The 18,091-nt window shown below is 48.5% G+C and overlaps 1 protein-coding gene across 7 annotated transcripts; it reads left to right on the top strand.

The window, feature by feature from the left end:
- The first annotated feature begins 1,097 nt into the window (after positions 1-1,097).
- On the top strand, positions 1,098-17,879 carry LOC112266842 (centrosomal protein of 164 kDa). Of its 7 annotated transcripts, none has more exons than XM_024444707.2 (29): positions 1,099-1,285; positions 1,802-1,891; positions 2,171-2,282; positions 2,808-3,039; positions 4,291-4,434; positions 4,569-4,685; positions 4,813-4,890; positions 5,089-5,193; positions 6,557-8,182; positions 9,636-9,689; positions 9,829-9,906; positions 10,146-10,219; positions 10,607-11,038; positions 11,224-11,355; positions 11,691-11,874; positions 12,058-12,141; positions 12,302-12,424; positions 12,596-12,739; positions 12,819-12,902; positions 13,046-13,114; positions 13,191-13,450; positions 13,769-13,951; positions 14,123-14,321; positions 14,481-14,588; positions 15,723-15,837; positions 16,101-16,400; positions 16,570-16,642; positions 16,780-16,902; positions 16,999-17,879. In XM_024444707.2, exons 2-29 carry the CDS (start codon positions 1,807-1,809, stop codon positions 17,093-17,095), a joined length of 5,415 nt encoding a protein of 1,804 aa, XP_024300475.2. In that variant the 5' UTR covers positions 1,099-1,285; positions 1,802-1,806; the 3' UTR covers positions 17,096-17,879. The 7 variants fall into 7 exon arrangements, with proteins under 7 accessions (XP_024300477.2, XP_024300475.2, XP_024300476.2 ...); XM_024444708.2 differs by having other exon boundaries at positions 9,633-9,689; positions 14,123-14,315; XM_024444706.2 differs by having other exon boundaries at positions 9,633-9,689.
- Positions 17,880-18,091: the final 212 nt, after the last annotated feature.

Here is an 18,091-nt window from a genome sequence, read left to right as displayed (position 1 = left end):
CTGCTTAAAAAACAGCATAGACCAGCATTCATTTCAATCTGGTCCATGCTGGTCAGTGCTGTTCTGATGCTGGTCAAGTTGGTCGGACCAGCATGGTCTAGCTGGTTAAGCTGGTCTTAGCTGGGCAAGCATATGCTGGTCTATGCTGTTTGTTTTTTACAGCAGGTATTGTGACAATGTTTTTGAAATCAGATAGATACTTTTAAACTATATTATTGTTAGGCTTGAGCCTACTGAAAAGGAAGCCTCAATTAATGGATTCAGAAAAGACAAACCAATCTATAGTGTCGTAATGCAGGATATAATTACAGTAAAAAAAAACATCATTTTGATGAATAATTAATGGTGGCTAAAACGGAACTGAGTACCTTTTGGTTGCTGTCAATAACATCACTTTGCCCACAATAAAGCAGGATACATTCGTCAAGGAACCAGTTCATTGAGAAGACGTTTTATGACAACCGTTTGACACCTCCTCATACTGGAAGGCTCCTAATGTTGTTGGTGTCATGTGGAAGTGGCTCTGCAATACTTCATTAATTGCATGCAAATTGGAGTCTTCAATTTGAACTCATTTGACCTGTGTTTAAGGGAGAAACACTACCTCACTCTCCAACCAAGGTGCATGAATTGAGGAGCAAACTGAAGTGAAGCAGAACTAACTCTTGGAAGACAGTGGAAGTGGATAAAGGTAGGGCTTTACAGAAAGAGAAAATACATTTTAGAGTTGCCTCCTATGGGCTCAGGGACCAATCACAGAGGGAAAAAAACAAACAAAAAACTGATGTGATTGGTTCAATTACAGAAACCCGAACATTTATTTTTGACAGACTGACCGTGGTTACATGTATTTTGCTAAATGTATTCATGTAAATTGCATTAAAGTTTCCAATGAGAATGTGGACATATGAAAGCACTATCATATTGAACTATGTGATTACCTGCTAACGGGATTATACTGTACTAGCTGTAAATTACAGTACTGTAAATAATTTGTTGGGCGGTGATTAGGTCCAATGAGAGGTGTCCTCTGCATCACTTCTGTCCAATCTACCGCGATATGTCTGAGTGGTAGGTGGGTGCGACATGGTTGCTAGGGGTGTTGGAACCGGAAACGGACAAAAGCGTCCCTGGACGCTCCATCAGCGGGTTCTGTTTTGATATGTTGTTGTTTTGCTAGCAGACCCAGTAAAACCATTCTACTCATTTGTAAGGGAAAATGTCGATAATAATCGCGCTTGACTGATCTTTCCCTTACTGGAATAGGAGAGTAACTTGTAGTCAGGTAGGTAAATCGTACGTTTTTTGTACAAATTGAAGTTTCTAGCTAATGTGCCAATGTTAGCGAATTAGCTAGCTACTGTAACGTTTTCCTCTGCGATGTGGCGCCACCCCGCATTGGTCTGTCACTGGAAACCTACGGTTAACGTTACTGTAGCTACCTATGAAACCATGTCAACAACATTATTGGAGTTATTATTCTAATTTAATGGCCAACTAATGTAGCTAGCTCGTTAGCTAAATAACGTAGCTAAAGCCGCTAAACCTTTTAAAAAACGAACTAGTTAACTAACTAGTTCGTTTTTGAAAAGGTTTCCTCTTTTAACCGTGGTTGAGGATTGAACATTGGCTAGCTAACTAGCCAACTAGCTACGTGGATAATAGCATAGATGTATATGACTGTACACAGAGGTCCCATATGGGGTTTGTTTTGTAGTGATGCATGCGCTACTGAAAATACAATAGAACATAGTTACAATTTTCAAATGGCATCTACGACATTACTATTTTCCCCTCTAAGTAACCATGACAGCAGCTGCTGCTCTGCAGATTGGAGACCAGCTGATCCTGGAAGAGGACTACGATGAGAACTATATCCCCTCTGAACAAGGTAGAGCAGAAGGATACAGAAGTGGCAGTACGGCTCCCTTTCTAGTTGACAGATCAGTAGACTGACTTGTAAGCTACATTGCTGAAACAACTACACGAGCATGGTGCAAAGTGTTGTGGTGGGCATCAAACACATAGGCACATCTCAAAACCAAGCAATGCTCTGCTTTACATAGATAAGCCACATATGACACATTCACTAACTTATTTTTGGTTGTGTGAGAAGTCATGTAATGTTATCTGGAGATTTTCCTCACTGCTTCTTCCCCTCCCCTGTCAGAGATCCACGAGTATGCACGAGAGATTGGCATTGATCCCAATCGGGAGCCCGAGCTCCTATGGCTGGCCAGAGAGGGCATTGTTGCCCCACTGCCTCCCGAATGGAAACCCTGGTAAGCAGGCAGGCAGGCATCTGCCACTGTACCAGAGATGGAGTCTGAACCTGGTGGCGTCGGTCAGTAACATCCAATCAAGTGAATTTGAAACCTGAACACAAATATTCTCACCTGTGTATGGATGGTCAAAATATTTGTAGATGGGGGATGCTTTTTGTGCTACCCCAACATTGACTTTCATAAATGCATGTTTTTTTAATTGCAATAAAACAGTACTTTACATTTTATTTTTAACAGTACTTTTTTGATAGTGATTCATTAACCACAAATTACTACTGACTGGTCACAATGTCACCCTTCTCTGCATGGATCAGTTTTGTCTCGGTCGTGGTCTCGATTCACAATCTTTTTTACTGTGATCTGAGTTTGAAGACGCCTGACATTGACTCCATCTCTGGCCCCAAGTAGTGTGTCAACACTGGTAGACTTCCCAGTATTCCCAGACAACATATGTCCACTGGTCTCTTCTCCCTTCTCTGAGTTCTGAGGTGCTGAAGTGACTCTCCCCCCCCCCTCTCGCAGTCAAGACGTGACGGGGGACGTGTACTACTTCAACTTCTCCTCGGGCCAGTCCACCTGGGACCACCCGTGTGACGAGCAATACCGCAGCCTGGTAAATCAGGAGCGAGAACGAGCCGGCACCCAGCCTCATGGGCCCCCCATCACCGCCGCTAAAAAGGAGAAGAAAAAGAAAAAAGACAAGAAGGAGAAAAAGAAGAAGGCAAAAGACCAAGAGCTCCTGAAGCCACCAGGAGTGAGTGGACGTTTGTTATGTTCTGAAATACACCAAGCGCATGAAGTGACTCACAGATGTCTCAGAACACTGCAGTGCTGTTGTGTGTAGATGTATTGGTCTGGAAATAGCTTCAACTCTAAATAATGTCAAAGAAGCACGGCTATTCCACTTAGTCACTGAGGCGTAGCAGAAAATAGAGAGGAAACAAAGTACAAAGATGAGGCGTTTAGAGTGGCTTGGCTGAACCAATACATTATTATTTTATATTGTCTTGGTCATCAACACAACAGTCACATCCTTATGCTTGGTTGCTTCATGCCCCCAGTTGCTAAGTGATACAGTTATACCGATATAGTGATTATGGTAGTGATTATAGAGTTATAAGTCATTGTCCTAAGTCATTCTCCATTTCCTATGTGTATCCTTTCTTAGCAGTCTGTAAACAAAGGGGAAAGGTCTGTATTGAAGGAGAGCCAGACAGAAACACCCCTGAGAACAGTGAAAGGTTCCCTGGTAGGGGGTTCAAACTGACATGGGGGGTTAGCACCATACAATGAGGAATGAGACAGGGCAGTGGGGTGTGGCCTAGGGCCCACTGATGAAACACAGAGTCAAGCTGATGCAGTTAGTCATGGTAGTATCGAGGGGGGAGCAGAGGGCTTTGTCACTGAGGAGGTGGTGGAATGGAGGGAGGCAGCAGAAGAGGGCAGGGAGAGCAGTAGTGATTTCAGCGACAAGGGGGTCTGTTTAGAAGTGGAGGTAGAGGAAGGAAAGGCTGTTGAACCCCAAATGCCTTCATATGGTCATTCTACACCTGGGGCAGTGATGACGGAAACATATGAGGGAAGAGAAGGCCAAGCAGAAGGGAAAGATCATCCTAGGAGTTCACTTACTTGATGCTAGGGACTGTGAGCAGGGCCTCGTCCCCTGCCTGGCCCCTCTCTGTCTCTTTCCTGGCCCCATGTCCCCCTACCTACCTCTCAGCCGAGAGACGGGATGGGAGAGAGCATGGCTGATCCAGCAGGGCAGTGCAGGGATTCTGCAGGTAGGACCACTGATTACAGACAGGAAATGGTAAGACAGCCTCAGAGCGTAAAGGAACTGTTGTAATTATTGGAGAAGGATTGGTAGAAGCAGGTGAACGATAGGAGCAGTATACCAAATTTGACTGAGTTTCGATAAGATGCTTGAATATCATGATGGTTACGATTAACCTGAACCCTCTCTACACAACATATTTGTTCACGTGTGTCTCTCTCTGTCTCTCAGCCATTAAGCTTGACCCTCGGGCCACTGCAGGCCCCGTTGGGGAGCCTGGGGAGCCTTGCTCCTCTACGGGGTCTTGATGGCCTGGCCTTGAGGGGGTCCCTGAGCAGCTCTGGAGGGCTGGAGCCCCTGAAGACTCCCCTTGGGGTAAGAGTTTTCACCTTGATGATAGTTCATTACCTTATGTACTGTATTACCCTTATTCTTATGGTGTGCTTTTGAAAGTCTCTAACCTTTTATCTCTCGCTCTCTGTCTTTCCTCCTTCCTTCCCTCCCCTAAGGGTCCTCTCTCAAGCCTCGGGTCCAGTCTGCTGGGAGGGCAACAGGAGGAGCGTGTGGCTTTCTCGCCGCCTGGGTTCGAGGATAACGAGGATAACATCTCAGAGGATGAGCAGCCGGTATGACTTTCAACTGGCAAAGTGCATACTTATCCTTTCTGGGCACCGTGAAACAGAATATTTGGAGAATAGAAGTGTGTAATTTGTGGAGCATAAGTTAGATGTATGACAGTGATGCTGTTTGCAGAGTCGTCGTGGCTCGGCCAGACTGTTACAGAACCTGCACCTGGACTTGGATGCGTTGGGAGGAGGGCTGCAGTATGAGGTACACTACCTTTTTCACGATGCACAACAACACCATGTCTATTTTATGGCATAGCCCCTTTAGGACTTTTCACCTACTTTCAACTCTGTCAGTGTATGATACCAGTGCAGATAAGCACAGTCCCATGTCATTATTACATTAGAAAATCTCTCTGTATAATGGATTTAGGCTCAGTCGTGTGTGTTGTGTGGCTAACAGGACAGCGAGGCCAGTGGAGTGGCCCCACCAGAGGGGAAGACAGAAGCAGAGCTACGAGACTTGGCCCTGTCTGGAGAGCACAGCCCTGAGTCCCCCTCTCAGCAGGTAACTCACACACTACTGATGTGGCTCAATCTATTACTTCTCTCACTGTCTCTTTTCTCTCTTTTCATCCCACTGTCGATCCTGTGGTGTATGTTAGTTTTAGGACTTTCTAGTAGTTTAAACCCTACAGTGCATTCGGAAAGTGTTCAGACCCCTTGACTTTTTCCACATTTACGTTACAGTTACGTTACAACCTTCTTTAAAAATGTATGAAACATTTTGTTCCCTCATCTATCTATACACAATGACAAAGTTTTAAAAATATATTTTTAAAATTTTATTTTTAAATTCTTTGAAAATGTATACATTTTTTATAACACAAATACCTTATTTACATAAGTATTCAGACCCTTTGCTATGAGACTCAAAATTGAGCTCAGGTGCATCCTGTTTCCATTGATCATCCTTGAGATGTTTCTACAACTTGATTGGAGTTCACCTGTGGTCAATTCAATTGATTGGGCATGATTTGGAAAGGCACACACCTGTCTGTATAAGATTTCCATTTTTTAAAATATACATTTGCTAACATTTCTAAAAACCTGATTTTGCTTTGTCATTATGGGGTATTGTGTGTAGATTGATGAGATAAAAAAACGATTTAATCAATTTTAGAATAAGGCTGTAACGTATCAAAATGTGGAAAAGGTCAAGGGGTCTGAATACTTTCAGAATGCGCTGTATACTTAGATATATTGACTATGACTATGTTATCAGGTCTATCTGAAGAGAGATCACAAGATGCAGACCTAGATAGAATTACTCTGGTTTACTAGATTGCCTTTAACCAAAACCAACACTTTGAGGGATGGAAAGTGTAAGCTATCATTGGGAAAATGTGTAGGCCTATTTATTCATTCAGACATAACATCTTTGTCATTTATCAACTCTCATAAGTGTGTGTGTGTGTGACTTTAAACATGTGTTTCGGGTTCTTGTGTGTCTATCTCTTCCTGGTTGTGTAGCTGCTGTGTCAGTGGGAGCTGTGCTATGGTCACGGCTGCCACTGTTTCTTTCTGTTGGTCCTCTTGTCCTCATACTGTCACTGTTATTGCTTTGCCATCTGAGTTTTTCATTTGATCACCCTTTATGTTGGTCTTTCTCTTGTGTGTGTTTAACTCTGCACTTCCTGTGATTTTGTCACACTTCTCTGTGTTGTTTGTTGTTGACGTGACTGTTCTCTTTCGATGAGCTCTACCTACGGAATGCGTGAGTGGTTTGCATGCTGCTCGGGTCCCTGTGTCTTCTCCTTGTCACATTATCCCCAACCCCTCCCCCTCCTTTCTTTATTTTTGTGTTTGTGTCTATGCACGTCTTCCCTCTATTTCTCTCTGGTGGCCACCATCATCCCCTTCCACCCAAGGACTCCCTTCGTGGACGCCACCTCCTCTCCACCCCACCACGCGGAGGCAGCAGGGACTGCAGTAGTGCTGCTGGGGTCTGCCTCCCTACCCCAGACCCCCAGCCTGCTAAAACTAGAGACAGTGGAGAGGAGGAAGAAGATTATGAGGATGGGTGGGGAGAGGACAGAGAGAGTGTGGCTGAGGAGGGAGGAGGTGAAGAGGAGAACCAGAGAGAAGTAGGGCAAGCGAGTGAGAAGAAGAGAGGAGAGGAGGGGGAGGGCAAGGACGTTGAGGCCGAGGTCAGTGAGGAGGTAGAGTGTGAAGGAAAGTTGGAGGAGGGAGAGGAGGAAAGTGATGAGGTCATAAAGAGGTGTGTAAAAAGTGAGGATGGGGAGGAAGAGGAGACTGGTGACGTAGTTGAGGAAAATGTCAATACAAATGAGGGAGAAGGGGGAAGTGATGAAATGATGGAGAGATATCTTGGAGAGCAAGGAGAGAGTGATGAGGTAGTAGAGCGGTGTGTTACAAATGAAGAACTAGAGGTGGGTCATGACAAACAGGTGGAGGACTGCAATGAGCTAGTTGAGAGCCGTGTTAAAAGTGAAGAGGAACCAAAAGCAGAAGAGAGTGATGAGAGAGACACTAAAAGTGAGGAAGCAGGAGAGGAAAAAGAGGGGGAACAGGAGGAAGAGAGTGATCAGGTAGTAGAGAGATATATGAAAGAGGTGGAGGGAGGAGATGAGGAAAGTGAGATAGTGGGCGAGAGATATTTCAAAAGGAAGCATGTGGAAAGGAAGGAAGAGACTGTTAGAGACAGTATAGAGGAGGAAGATGAGGCAAAGGGAGATGAGGATAGTGAGGAAGTGGTTGAGAGGTGGTTGAAAGAGGAGGCTGAGGAGGGCGAGAGGGAGGTGGTGGAGAGGTGTGAGGAAGAGGTGGAAGATGAGGAGACTGGGGAGGGTGAGAGTGAGGTGGTGGAGAGGTGTGTGAAAAGTGAGGAAGAGGTAGAAGATGAGGAGGCTGGGGAGGGTGAGAGTGAGGTAGTGGAGAGGTGTGTGAAAAGTGTTGAAGAGGAAGGTAAAGAGGAGGGAGAGAGTGAAGTGTTGGAGAGGTCTGTGAAAAGTGAGGAAGTGGAAGAGGAGGTCGGCGAAGAGGAGGCTGATGAGGGAGAGAGTGAAGTGGTGGAGAGATGTGTGAATAGTGAGGAAGGGGAGGAGGGTAAAGATGAACCTGAGGAGCTGGAGAGTGAGGTGGTGAGGGAGAGGTGTGTAAAAAGTGAGGAAGGGGAGGAAAATGACAAAGTCTTTGCGAGATGCTCGCTGAGTGAAAAACAGGCTAGGGAAGGAGAGGAGAGCAGGGAGGTGGAGGGGTGCTTCAAAAGAGAACGAAAAGAAATGGAAGGAGACAGACTTGAAGAAGACAGTGATGAGGTGGTGGAAAACTGCATTCAGACCGTGCAAGCCTCACCGAAACCCAAAACATCCGCAAGCTCAGAGGAAGTAATCGAGAGACTCGAACAACAAACGGTCCAAGCTAAGTCCCTGGGGAAGAAGAAGAAGTTAGCAGACCTTAAACAAAGTGACAACATGGAGGTGTATGTGGGGAAGAAGAAGAATGTGCCCAAACAAAGCCCTCTACCAGCAGAGGTAGGGGTTTGGTGTGCTTTGACCATGTCGTGGCCCCTGCCTTGTGTGCTCCCCCTCTGCATGCACCTCCGCCCCTCTCTCAGGCAAAGGAGACACCATTCCACTCCCTGAGGGGCTGTGTTGGCTCAAGTCCCAACCCTGGTGAATCCAGCCCCCCATGATCTCCCTCTCACATCACATTGGTGTCTTTGGTAATATGTGTATATGCAGTCAGCTCTGAGGACTGGATTGGAACATTCTGGTCCCCTTGTTGCCAGTTTTGCCTCCATCCCTCCTCTAGAGCTGAGCACTGCAGCCCCATTCTATCAACCAGCCCCCTAGGCTGCCCCATACTCTCAGACAGCCCCATCCTCTCAGGCAGCTCCCTAGGCGGCCCCATCCTTTCAGACAGCCCCATCCTCTCAGGCAGCTCCCTAGGCGGCCCCACCCTCTCAGACAGCCCCATCCTCTCAGGCAGCTCCCTAGGCGGCCCCATCCTCTCAGACAGCCCCATCCTTTCAGGCAGCTCCCTAGGCGGCCCCACCCTCTCTGACAGCCCCCTAGGCGGCCCCATCCTCTCAGACAGCTCTCTAGGCGGCCCCATCCCCTCAGACAGCCCCCTAAGTGGCCCCATCCTCTCAGATAGCTCCCTAGCGTTCTCTCAGACAGCCCCTAGGCGGCCCCACCCTCTCAGTCAGCCCGCAAGGCAGCCCCATCTGCTTAGACAGCCCCCAAGGCAGCCCCATCCTCTCAGCCAGCCCCCTAGGCAGCCCATCTTCTCAGCCAGCCCGCTAGGCAGCCCCATCTTCTCAGCCAGGCCCCTAGGCAGCCCCATTCTTTCAGACAATCCCAAAGGCAGCCACATCCTCCCAGACAGCCCCCAAGGCAGCCCCATCCTCTTATACAGCCCCCAAGGCAGCCCCATCCTCTCAGCCAGCCCCTACGCAGCCCCATTCTCTCAGACATTCCCCAAAGTAGCCCCATCCTCTCAGCCAGCCCCAAGGCAGCCCCATCCTCTCAGCCAGCCCCCAAGGCAGCCCCATCCTCTCAGCCAGCCCCCAAGGCAGCCCCATCCTCTTATACAGCCCCCAAGGCAGCCGGTCCTCTCAGTCCAAACTTGCAGTGCTGTAGCCTGTGTTTCTCTGTCTCTACTGCCTGCTTGACCAGCCCTGTGCTTGTGTGGTAGAGTCTCACTATTTGCCTCTTGTCTGCCCAAGCTTTGCTGATCAAGCCATGGGATGGCTGCTCTGTGCTGTTGGCTAGTCTATTGTCCCTTTTCTGCTGTACTTGCTTTGCCCTACTACGAGAGCCTTCATAATTGCTGTGTGCCGCTGAGAATGGCAGTATTCATCCACGTTTTCTATCTGTGTCGTGAGTGCATGCGTGTGTCTGTGTCTGTGTGTGTGTACGGTGTTTGAGGTGACACGGTCGCACTATGCTTCACGTCAGTGACTGAGTGTGTTTACATCAGCAGTCGGAGGCCAGCGAGCACATGGAGGTGGCATCCTCCTCCACCGAGGACCTCAAGGTACTTTGTTATGGATTGAGATCATGTCCCAGTAGATAGGCCTGTAGAATAGAGGCTTTATAATGTAACATTTAAGCAGATAATATCAAGGGGTGTGTTGAGTAAAGGCAAACAGTGTTGTGTTCCACTTTCCCTTTAGTCTGGTTTTGGCTCCAGGTTGTCAGAGAAAGTCCTGGACCTGAAGGATCTCTCCCCTGCTGTTAGTCCACTCCTACAGGTACCACACTCTCTCCATCTCTTCCTCACCTTTCTTTTTCTCCCTCGCTCGCCCCTCTTCACCTCCTTCCTCCTCAGCTACACTCTCTCTCCTCAGTCACAGTGGTTCCTCTGGCTGTAGAGTCTGTAGGCACTGTTTGTACCGATGTTTTATTTTGAGAGTGAACACTCACGTCATGCCATGTAGAGTTATGTTAGCCTTTGCTATTCACCTAAAAAAAAAGTCTGTATTTTCCCCAGGACAAAGTGGGGATAGTGAAAGTCAGTGCGGAGGAGGAGAAGGAACGGAGGAAGAGGGCAGAAGCTGCAGAGAGGTTGGCAGACAAGCCTTTCTGATAAATGCCCATATTTCAGTGAAATGTCCTCTCTGAACTCAAACACACGTTGTGATACAAGCATATTGTCAGTGTCATTGTAGTCTGTTTCTCACAAAGATCTGCAAGTCTAGAGCTGAGCCAAATCATTTATCTGACTCCTCTTACTCTTCCTCTCTTTCCCCTCCTTCCCTCTTCCTCTCTCCCCTCCTTCCCTCTTCTCTCTCTCTCGCTCTCTCTCTCCCCTTTTTTTCTTTCTCTCTCTCTCCCCTCTTTCGCTCTTCCTCTCTCGCTTCCTCCCTCGCTCTCTCTCTCACCCTTTCTCTCCCCTCTTTCCCTCTTCTCCACTCTCTCTCTTCCCTACTTCCCTTCTCCCAAACTCTGCAGGCGTCTCCATGGTGCAGGCAGGGAGGATCCAGTGATGGAGGACAGGCCCCCCAGCCAGCCCAGTGAATCCCAGCAGACCACAGGGTCCTCCCACTGTGAGCCGGAACCCCGGCCGCGGGCCGAGGGGGTCAGCACCAGCGCCAGCCTAGGGGTGCCGGGGGTCCAGCGGCCTGACACCTCCAGAGGCCGCCTGGTTAGGAGCCCCAACGCCCACTACAAAGAGGAAGCCCCCAGACAGGGGGAGGACAGCAGATGGGCCCAGGAGGAGGAGAGTGAGAAGGAGAGGAGGGAGACTGAGAGGAAGATAGAGGAGGAGAAGGAGCGTGCGCTGCGGGAGAGGCAGGAGAAGGGGCGCCTCCTTCAGGAGGAGCTGAGCCGGGAGGAGGAGGAGGAGGAACGGAGGCTGAAGGAGGAGAGCAAGGAGAGGGTCAGGTAGGCATTCAGGCAGCAGGCCACAGAGTGGTCAACCTCCCTCTCCACTTATGTCCACTGTTATAGTAGTATTTGTGAGCTGTGATGTGTGAGTATGTGACTCAGTGTTGATGCTTATGGCTGTGTGACAGTGCTGGTTATCTCACCCGCTGCTGTGTGTGTTCTGGTCCTGACCGGTCTTCCAGGAGCCTGAGGGAGAGGCTCCAGAGTAAGGGGAGGGAAGAGGAGAGCAGGTTGAGTGTGGAGTCTGAAAGCAGGCTACTGGAGCTGAGGGAGATGGCCCGGAGGGAGAGAGAGAACCAGCAATGCAACATCAGGTGACTCATCTCTCTCTACTATTCATCCATCTGCTTAAGCACACACACACACACACACACACACACACACACACACACACACACACATTCATATGACAGCAATCTCCCTGGAGTGCTCCATTGACCGTTAGATCACATGCTCAGCAACCCCAGCCGTATTAATATGACTTCACATAACTATTCTGTGCTTAGGCGATACCGTTCTTTCTACACTTACAGTAGGTATAGAAATACCGCTCGGTCACTGCAAAAAAAAACAAGACAAAAAAAGATTTGCGCTAAAAATGATTGTGTGTGTGTGCTTGCTACGTTCGTGTGTGTGTTGTTTTCATCAGGGAGGAGGGCGAGGCGATGCTGAGAGAGCTGCGTGCCACCCTGGAGGCGGAGCGAGAGAGGATAGAGGCCCAGAGGAAGCGGGACCTGGAGCGACTGAGGGAGGAGTCAGAGGAGAAGCTACATGCGGAGAAGCGGAGACTGCTTGGGGAGCGGGAGGAGCAACTCAGCTCCCTCAAACAGGAGGTGAGGGGGGTAGGAGAGGAGCTGGGAGGGGGAGATATAGGAGAGGGACCTTCTAATACACACGTGCACTCGAAATAACTGAAATTGTTTCGGTTTTTGTGAGGGAAATACATGCAGTGAGTCTAGGATAGGGTGTTGTCACACAGGTGATGGTTGAAGACAGTGTGTTGTTGTGTTCCTTAGGGGAGAAGCAGTGCCAGTGAGCGGTGGAGGGAGTTGAAGAGCCCTCGTAGCCCAGAGCAGCATCTAGCAGAGTACCAAAGAGAGGTGATAGAACACACACACACACTACTTCCCACTTTTGATACACAAAACCATAGCCCTCATCTCCCTGACTGCAGATACACATATTACCAGTATGTCAGTCTCAACCCTCTAGAGCGTTGTGACATTATGAATCCCTCCCACTGACTGTGACTTGGACCAGTTGGGAGACGTGCTCCAGGAAGTGAGGGAGGAAGTGCAGCGTGACCACGCCAGGAAGCTGGGGCAGCTCAAAGACGACCACCACCGAGAACTCAGCTCTATCAGAGAGAGTCATCTGGACCAGGTGAGAGACAGTTCAAAGGTCACCGCTTCTCGTAACCTACCTGCTGCTACTGTCATTGTTGCTTTGGCTGTTGCCTCTGCACTGTTGTCCCGACATGTAATGCTGTGGTTAAATATCGTGGAAATGATCTGGAAATTTGTGTGTCTCTCTGTGTGTGCTTCTGTCCTCCAGGAGGCTGTCCAAAAAGAACAGTTGCTGTGTGTCCTGCAGGAGGAGAGGGATCGCCTGCTGGCCGCACACAGCGCCCAGCTGGAAAGACTCCGTACACAGCTAGACTCCCAGCTCTGCAAGACCCGCCAGACGCACACACGCAAGGTGAGGACAGAGAGAGACACACACACACACACACACACACACACACATGTATCATCTCTAAACACCTGTCATCCCTCAGGAGGCAGAGATTCAGGAGCTGGGGGACAGGATGGAGCTGAGGGCCAGGGAACTGAAGAGCCAGGAGACAACACTGAAGACCCAGGTAATCAGTCACTGTTGCGCTGATATGTGTCTGCGTGAATATCTGGAACGCTTAGGGATGGCCTCGGCTTCGGAAAGGAATGAACTGTATGTGTGTGGTTGGCCGCTGTTGATTAAAGGACATATCCGCTTGCCAATGTTCAGGCAGCGAATTTGAAGAAGAGGAGGCAGCAGCTTGGGGATGAAGAGGATGAGATAGACAGAGGAATCGAGGTGAGGATTCATCATCTTCACCACCACCACCTCGGTCTTCATCGTGCTCTAGATGTTAAGCCTGTGATGTTTTCAGGCTCTGCCTGGAGTCATGCAGGAGAGAGATGGACTGAGAGAGCATCTGGAGCGGGTGGAAGGAGAGAGGGACAGGGCGAGGCAGGAGGCGGAGAGAGGGCGGGAGGAGAGGACCAACGCGAGAGAGGAGTTGGAGAGAATGAGGGAGGAGAGGGACAAAGCGAGAGAGGAGAGCAGGAGGATAAAGGAGGAGCGGGACCGGCTGGAGAGCAAGGTGGAGCTGCTGCAGGAGCGCTGTGATCGGCTGGGCCGCAGAGTCAGGTACACACCCACACCAGTTGAGGCTGCTGGTGGGAGGAGTACGGCTCATAATAATCGAGTGAATGCAATGGTATCAAACACACGGTTTTCAGACATTATTATGAGCCGTCCTCCCCTCAGCAGCCTCCACTGAAACGCACACACACATCTGGCCCGTTAGTTGGGGTCAACCTCCGTTCACACTGTTTCATTGTCACCTTGCAGCTGACAGTGCATGTCTTCCAGACTTAGTGGGAGACTTCAATTCTAGCTTGCCAGACTATTGAGCTCTTTCTCAAGCGGTACTTTTTCAGGGACAAACACATGATTCTATTGCAGTGATCTGGAGCAGAGCGAGATCAAGAGGCCTTCTACTAGACTGGACAGAACAGAGGAGGAGAGGAAGAAGGAGAAGGATTGTGAGGCAGCGCCCTCTGCTGGACAGGAGAAAGTGCTGCATGTGGAACACCTGAAAGAACCTCTCTCCCCCATCTCCAGAGACAGCGAGAGCAGCTTGGACGAGTATGTGTGTGTGTGTGTGTGTGAGAGAGCATGCATGCATGTTGCACCTTTCTATCCTGACTAACTTCTGTGTGTGTGTGTGTGAGGGGGAGGGAGCATGCATGTTGCACCTTTCTATCCTGACTAACTTCTATGTGTGTGTGTGTTTCTCTCTTCCTGTCCTTCTCCCAGCTTGCATCAGTACATCTCCTCTGAGGGCCTGTCCCTGCAGAAGGCCCGGCGCTTCCTGGAGAGGGAGAGTGGTCGTCTGAGTGAGAGACAGGCAGCGCTGCAGGCAGCGCAGGCCCAATCCAGCTCCTCTCAGTACCCCAACACCACCAGCCACGCCCAGGCCACACAGGAGATGTACAGGAACCTGCAGCAGGTACGTGTAAGTGTGACTCCCTTCCTTATCCCTTATGGACTCCTACACCCTGTCCTATGTTGGAACATTCATGAAGTGAGAGAGTATGCTTGACCTCCGTGTGTAACGGTCCCTGGGTCGTCCCTCTCTCTGTCGCTCTCTTTCGTTTCCGCTTCTCTTCCTCAGGAGGCCAGTGACGTGGAGGAGTTGAGGGTGACTGTGCAGAGGGGGATCTCGCTGCTACGCAGGAAGGAGGAGAGACTGCAACAGCTAGAGAGCTCCGTAGCTGAAGAGGTGCCTTAGTAGTACACCATAACACGTTTATATACCACATAACCTGCCCCCTGTACACCACCTGTATTACATACCGTGCCCATAACGTTATACATACTTCAATAGATTGCTAATAAACAACACACTATACAATGAGGGGACAAAACATTAAGAACACCTGCTCTTTCCATGACAGACTGGTCAGGTCAGTCCAGGTGAAAGCTATGATCCCTTGTTGATGTCACCTGTTAAGTCCACTTTAATCAGTGTAGATGAAGGGGAGGAGACAGGTTAAAGAAGGATTTCTAAGCCTTGAGACAATTGAGACATGGATCGTGTATGTGTGCCATTCAGAGGGTGAATGGGCAAGACTAAAGATTTAAGTTGAATGGGGTATGGTGGTAGGTGCCAGGCGCACCAGTTTGAGTGTGTCAAGAATCAGGCTCCCGATTTGGCGCAGCGGTCTAAGGCACTGTATCTCAGTACAAGAGGCGTCACTACAGTCTCTGGTTCGAATCCAGGCTGTATCACATCTGGCTGTGATTGGGAGTCCCATTGGCCCAGCGTCGTCCAGGTTTGGCCGGGGTAGGCCGTCATTGTAAATAAGAATTTGTTCTTAACTGACTTGCCTAGTTAAATAAAGGTTCAATAAAAAGAACTGTAACGCTGCTGGGTTTTTGATACTCAACCGTTTTCCTTGTGTATCAAGAATGGTCCACCACCCAAAGGACATCCAGCCAACTTGACACAACTGTGGGAAGCATTGGAGTCAACATGGGTCAGCATCCCTGTGGAACGCTTTCGACACTTTATGGAGTCCATGCCCCGACAAACTGAGGCTGTTTTCAAGTAAAAGAGGGGTGCGACTCAATATTAGGAAGGTGTTCCTAATGTTTTGTACACATACATATTTTGTATGCATTTTTCAATGGCGTTTTGGTCATTTAGCAGACAGTCCTATCCAGAGCGTCTTACAGTCAGTGTGTTCAACTTAAGGTAGCTAGCTAAGCCAATCGGTGTAAGGAAAACGTTCCTCAATAAAGCAGTTATCAGCTAAATCATTGATGTTAAGAGTAGACAAGTGTTCGTGTTAGAAAGTACAAAAGTATGGAGTTTTTTTGTCTTTTTTTCTCTCTCTTGCTTTCCCTTGCCCAGGTCTCCCATCATCACTACTATGATGACCAGGGCAGACTGGCTGATGATAGGAAGGTGACCTTTGATGTGACTGAATCGGATATGAGCAGCGTCAGCAACGGCCATGATGGCCCAGGTGAGAGAGACACACATACGGGAGTATCCATTCCTTACACCCTCATAACAGGCCTGTACTCCTCCCCTGTCGTGTTGTTATTTATGCTCCGTCTCTCCCCCTTCATCGTTTCTCCTTTTTTCCCCTTTCACCCTCTCCTTCCTTCCTCTCTTTCACCCTCTCCTTCCTTCCTCTCTTTCACCCTCTCCTTCCTTGCTTTTCTCCCTTATGTCTTCTTCTTTTCTGACATTTGCTCCCTTTCTCTCTCTATCTCTCCTCTCCAGGTGGGGAGCCCACAGTGCCAGCTAAGGTGCAGCACTTAGCCGAGTCGCTCCAGCACATCTCTGGCCAGCTCAACACAGTCCTGGGGGCCCTGGGCTCCCTGACCCAACGCCAGACCCCTTACCAGCCTCTCCCCCTACCTCTGCCCCTCTCCCAGCCCCGAACCCCCACCTCAATGCCTCTTTCACAGCTCTCCATGCCTCTGTCTGGGCCCTCCTGGGCGTGGGCCCCTCACAGCACCTCCACCCCACTACGGGATTCTGAGGACCTGCTCAATAGCCGCTGGGCCAAGCTCTTCCCTGGTACATCTCAACCAAAGAGATCCAAAATCATATATGTTATAATAAATATGCGTTGTATTTAGTTCTGTGGACTGTAGAACTCCCCGTTCAGGGTTGTCTGTGTACTTTCAGGTCGGTGGAGTTGTTGGTTTAATTAACGAGAGTACACTTCTCTTTGTCCCTTCTATAGGGGCTCCTATTGAGTCCATAGCCACCAGTTCCTTGCGGACCAATGCACTTTATTCAGGGTACAGTCCTGCAAGGTAAATATGAAAATAACAAACATGAAAATGATGGAAACTCCTCTTTAAAAAAAAAAATAATCTAGACTGTCACTCATCCCTTTCACAGTAGTCTCATCTTGTTGAAGGAAGGTACTACAGAAATGTGTGTTTGTTAGTGAGCAGGCTCGTAGTCTGTCCTCCATGCAGCCTAAGGCAGTGGAGATGGATGGCCAGAGGCTTCAGGGCCTGATCGACGGCAACAAGAGATGGCTGGAGACACGCAGGAAAGACCCCAGTGTGTATCCTTCTGTAAACATGCTCACACACGCCACATAGCACAACTTATAATGGAGCTTGGTTCAATCTTGTACATTTCCTTAACAGGCTTTCATCAGACCTCTGTTCACGCGTTATCGGACCCCCCCAACTATGAGTGGACTGGTCCAGTTGAGCCTGGATGACAACAACCAGATTAAAGTGTACCATTACTAAAGGGCGAGGGAGAAGTTACATAAAGAGCAAGGATCAACACAAGCAGATAAAGCTGTATTGTTATTGAAAAAGGGCTAAGGACAGGGGTGTGTTTTTAAAAATTCACTTTTAATGCAGGGATCCCTCTAGCTCTGGTCCAGGGCGCTACTAGAGGAACCGCCCTCGACTATGTGTGGACCAAAGGAACACCCTGGACCAGAGCTTGGATTCCCCTGCAACCAAATTTCCATATCAGATTACTGTAAGAAACATTTAAGACATCTGACCTCCAGTGTACTCCTCGTCCTCAGGTTTAACTGTGATTGTGTGACAGAAGAGGACACTAGGGCGGTTTCAGTGGTCTCTGTAATTTCATTCCATTGGCATGCAAGGTTGAATAGCTTGGGAGTATGGCGACAGTAGCCCCGTAGTCAACAAATCAGTTTGTTTGCCTCGAGCTATTTAAATGTTTCAAAAACAGAATGCATAGTTGTTACATATTCAATAGGTGCTTCACTTTATTAGGAGAGATACCGTTGATATCTTACATTTATAAGCCTCATAACTGATGTGATAAGTGACTAAAGATCATTGTCATGGTATCAGGTTGTAATTGTGCTGTATGAGAAGTTCAAGCCATACCATAATAACCGCTACAAGGGCAGGACAACTTGTAAAGCATTCAGTCTGTATGAAATTCTGGTAAGAGAGACCCTCTTCCAGTGTGTTTACTGTGCAGATGTGTGGAATTTTTACAGTATTTTTATAAATATTTTAATAAATGTAAAGTGGTGTATATTCATAATGTCCATGTCAAGCTTTCATTCTTTTTCATGAAACAGCTTTTCAATAGTTCATTTGTCTGCATTAAAGTAATTACCAGGGTTGTATTCATTGGGACACGCAACGAAAATTTGAATTTCTTGGACAAGTTCAGTTAGTCTTTCCCTGATTGTCAATTCTCTTCCATTTGGTGCCTAATGAACACAACCCATGTTTGGATTTCCTTTTCATCCT

The sequence above is a fragment of the Oncorhynchus tshawytscha genome, linkage group LG14 (assembly GCF_018296145.1).
Source record: "Oncorhynchus tshawytscha isolate Ot180627B linkage group LG14, Otsh_v2.0, whole genome shotgun sequence".
Taxonomy (NCBI): domain Eukaryota; kingdom Metazoa; phylum Chordata; class Actinopteri; order Salmoniformes; family Salmonidae; genus Oncorhynchus; species Oncorhynchus tshawytscha.
Note: the sequence above shows the minus strand (reverse complement) of the source record. Positions and strands in the feature narration are given on the sequence as shown.

Coding starts and splice junctions, on each gene's coding strand:
- LOC112266842 (XM_024444706.2), top strand. CDS start 1,807: ATGACAGCAGCTGCTGCTCTGCAGATTGGAGACCAGCTGATCCTGGAA. Junction 4,686..4,812: donor TCTCAGAGGATGAGCAGCCG/GTATGACTTTCA, acceptor TGCTGTTTGCAG/AGTCGTCGTGGCTCGGCCAG. Junction 10,220..10,606: donor AGGGCAGAAGCTGCAGAGAG/GTTGGCAGACAA, acceptor CAAACTCTGCAG/GCGTCTCCATGGTGCAGGCA.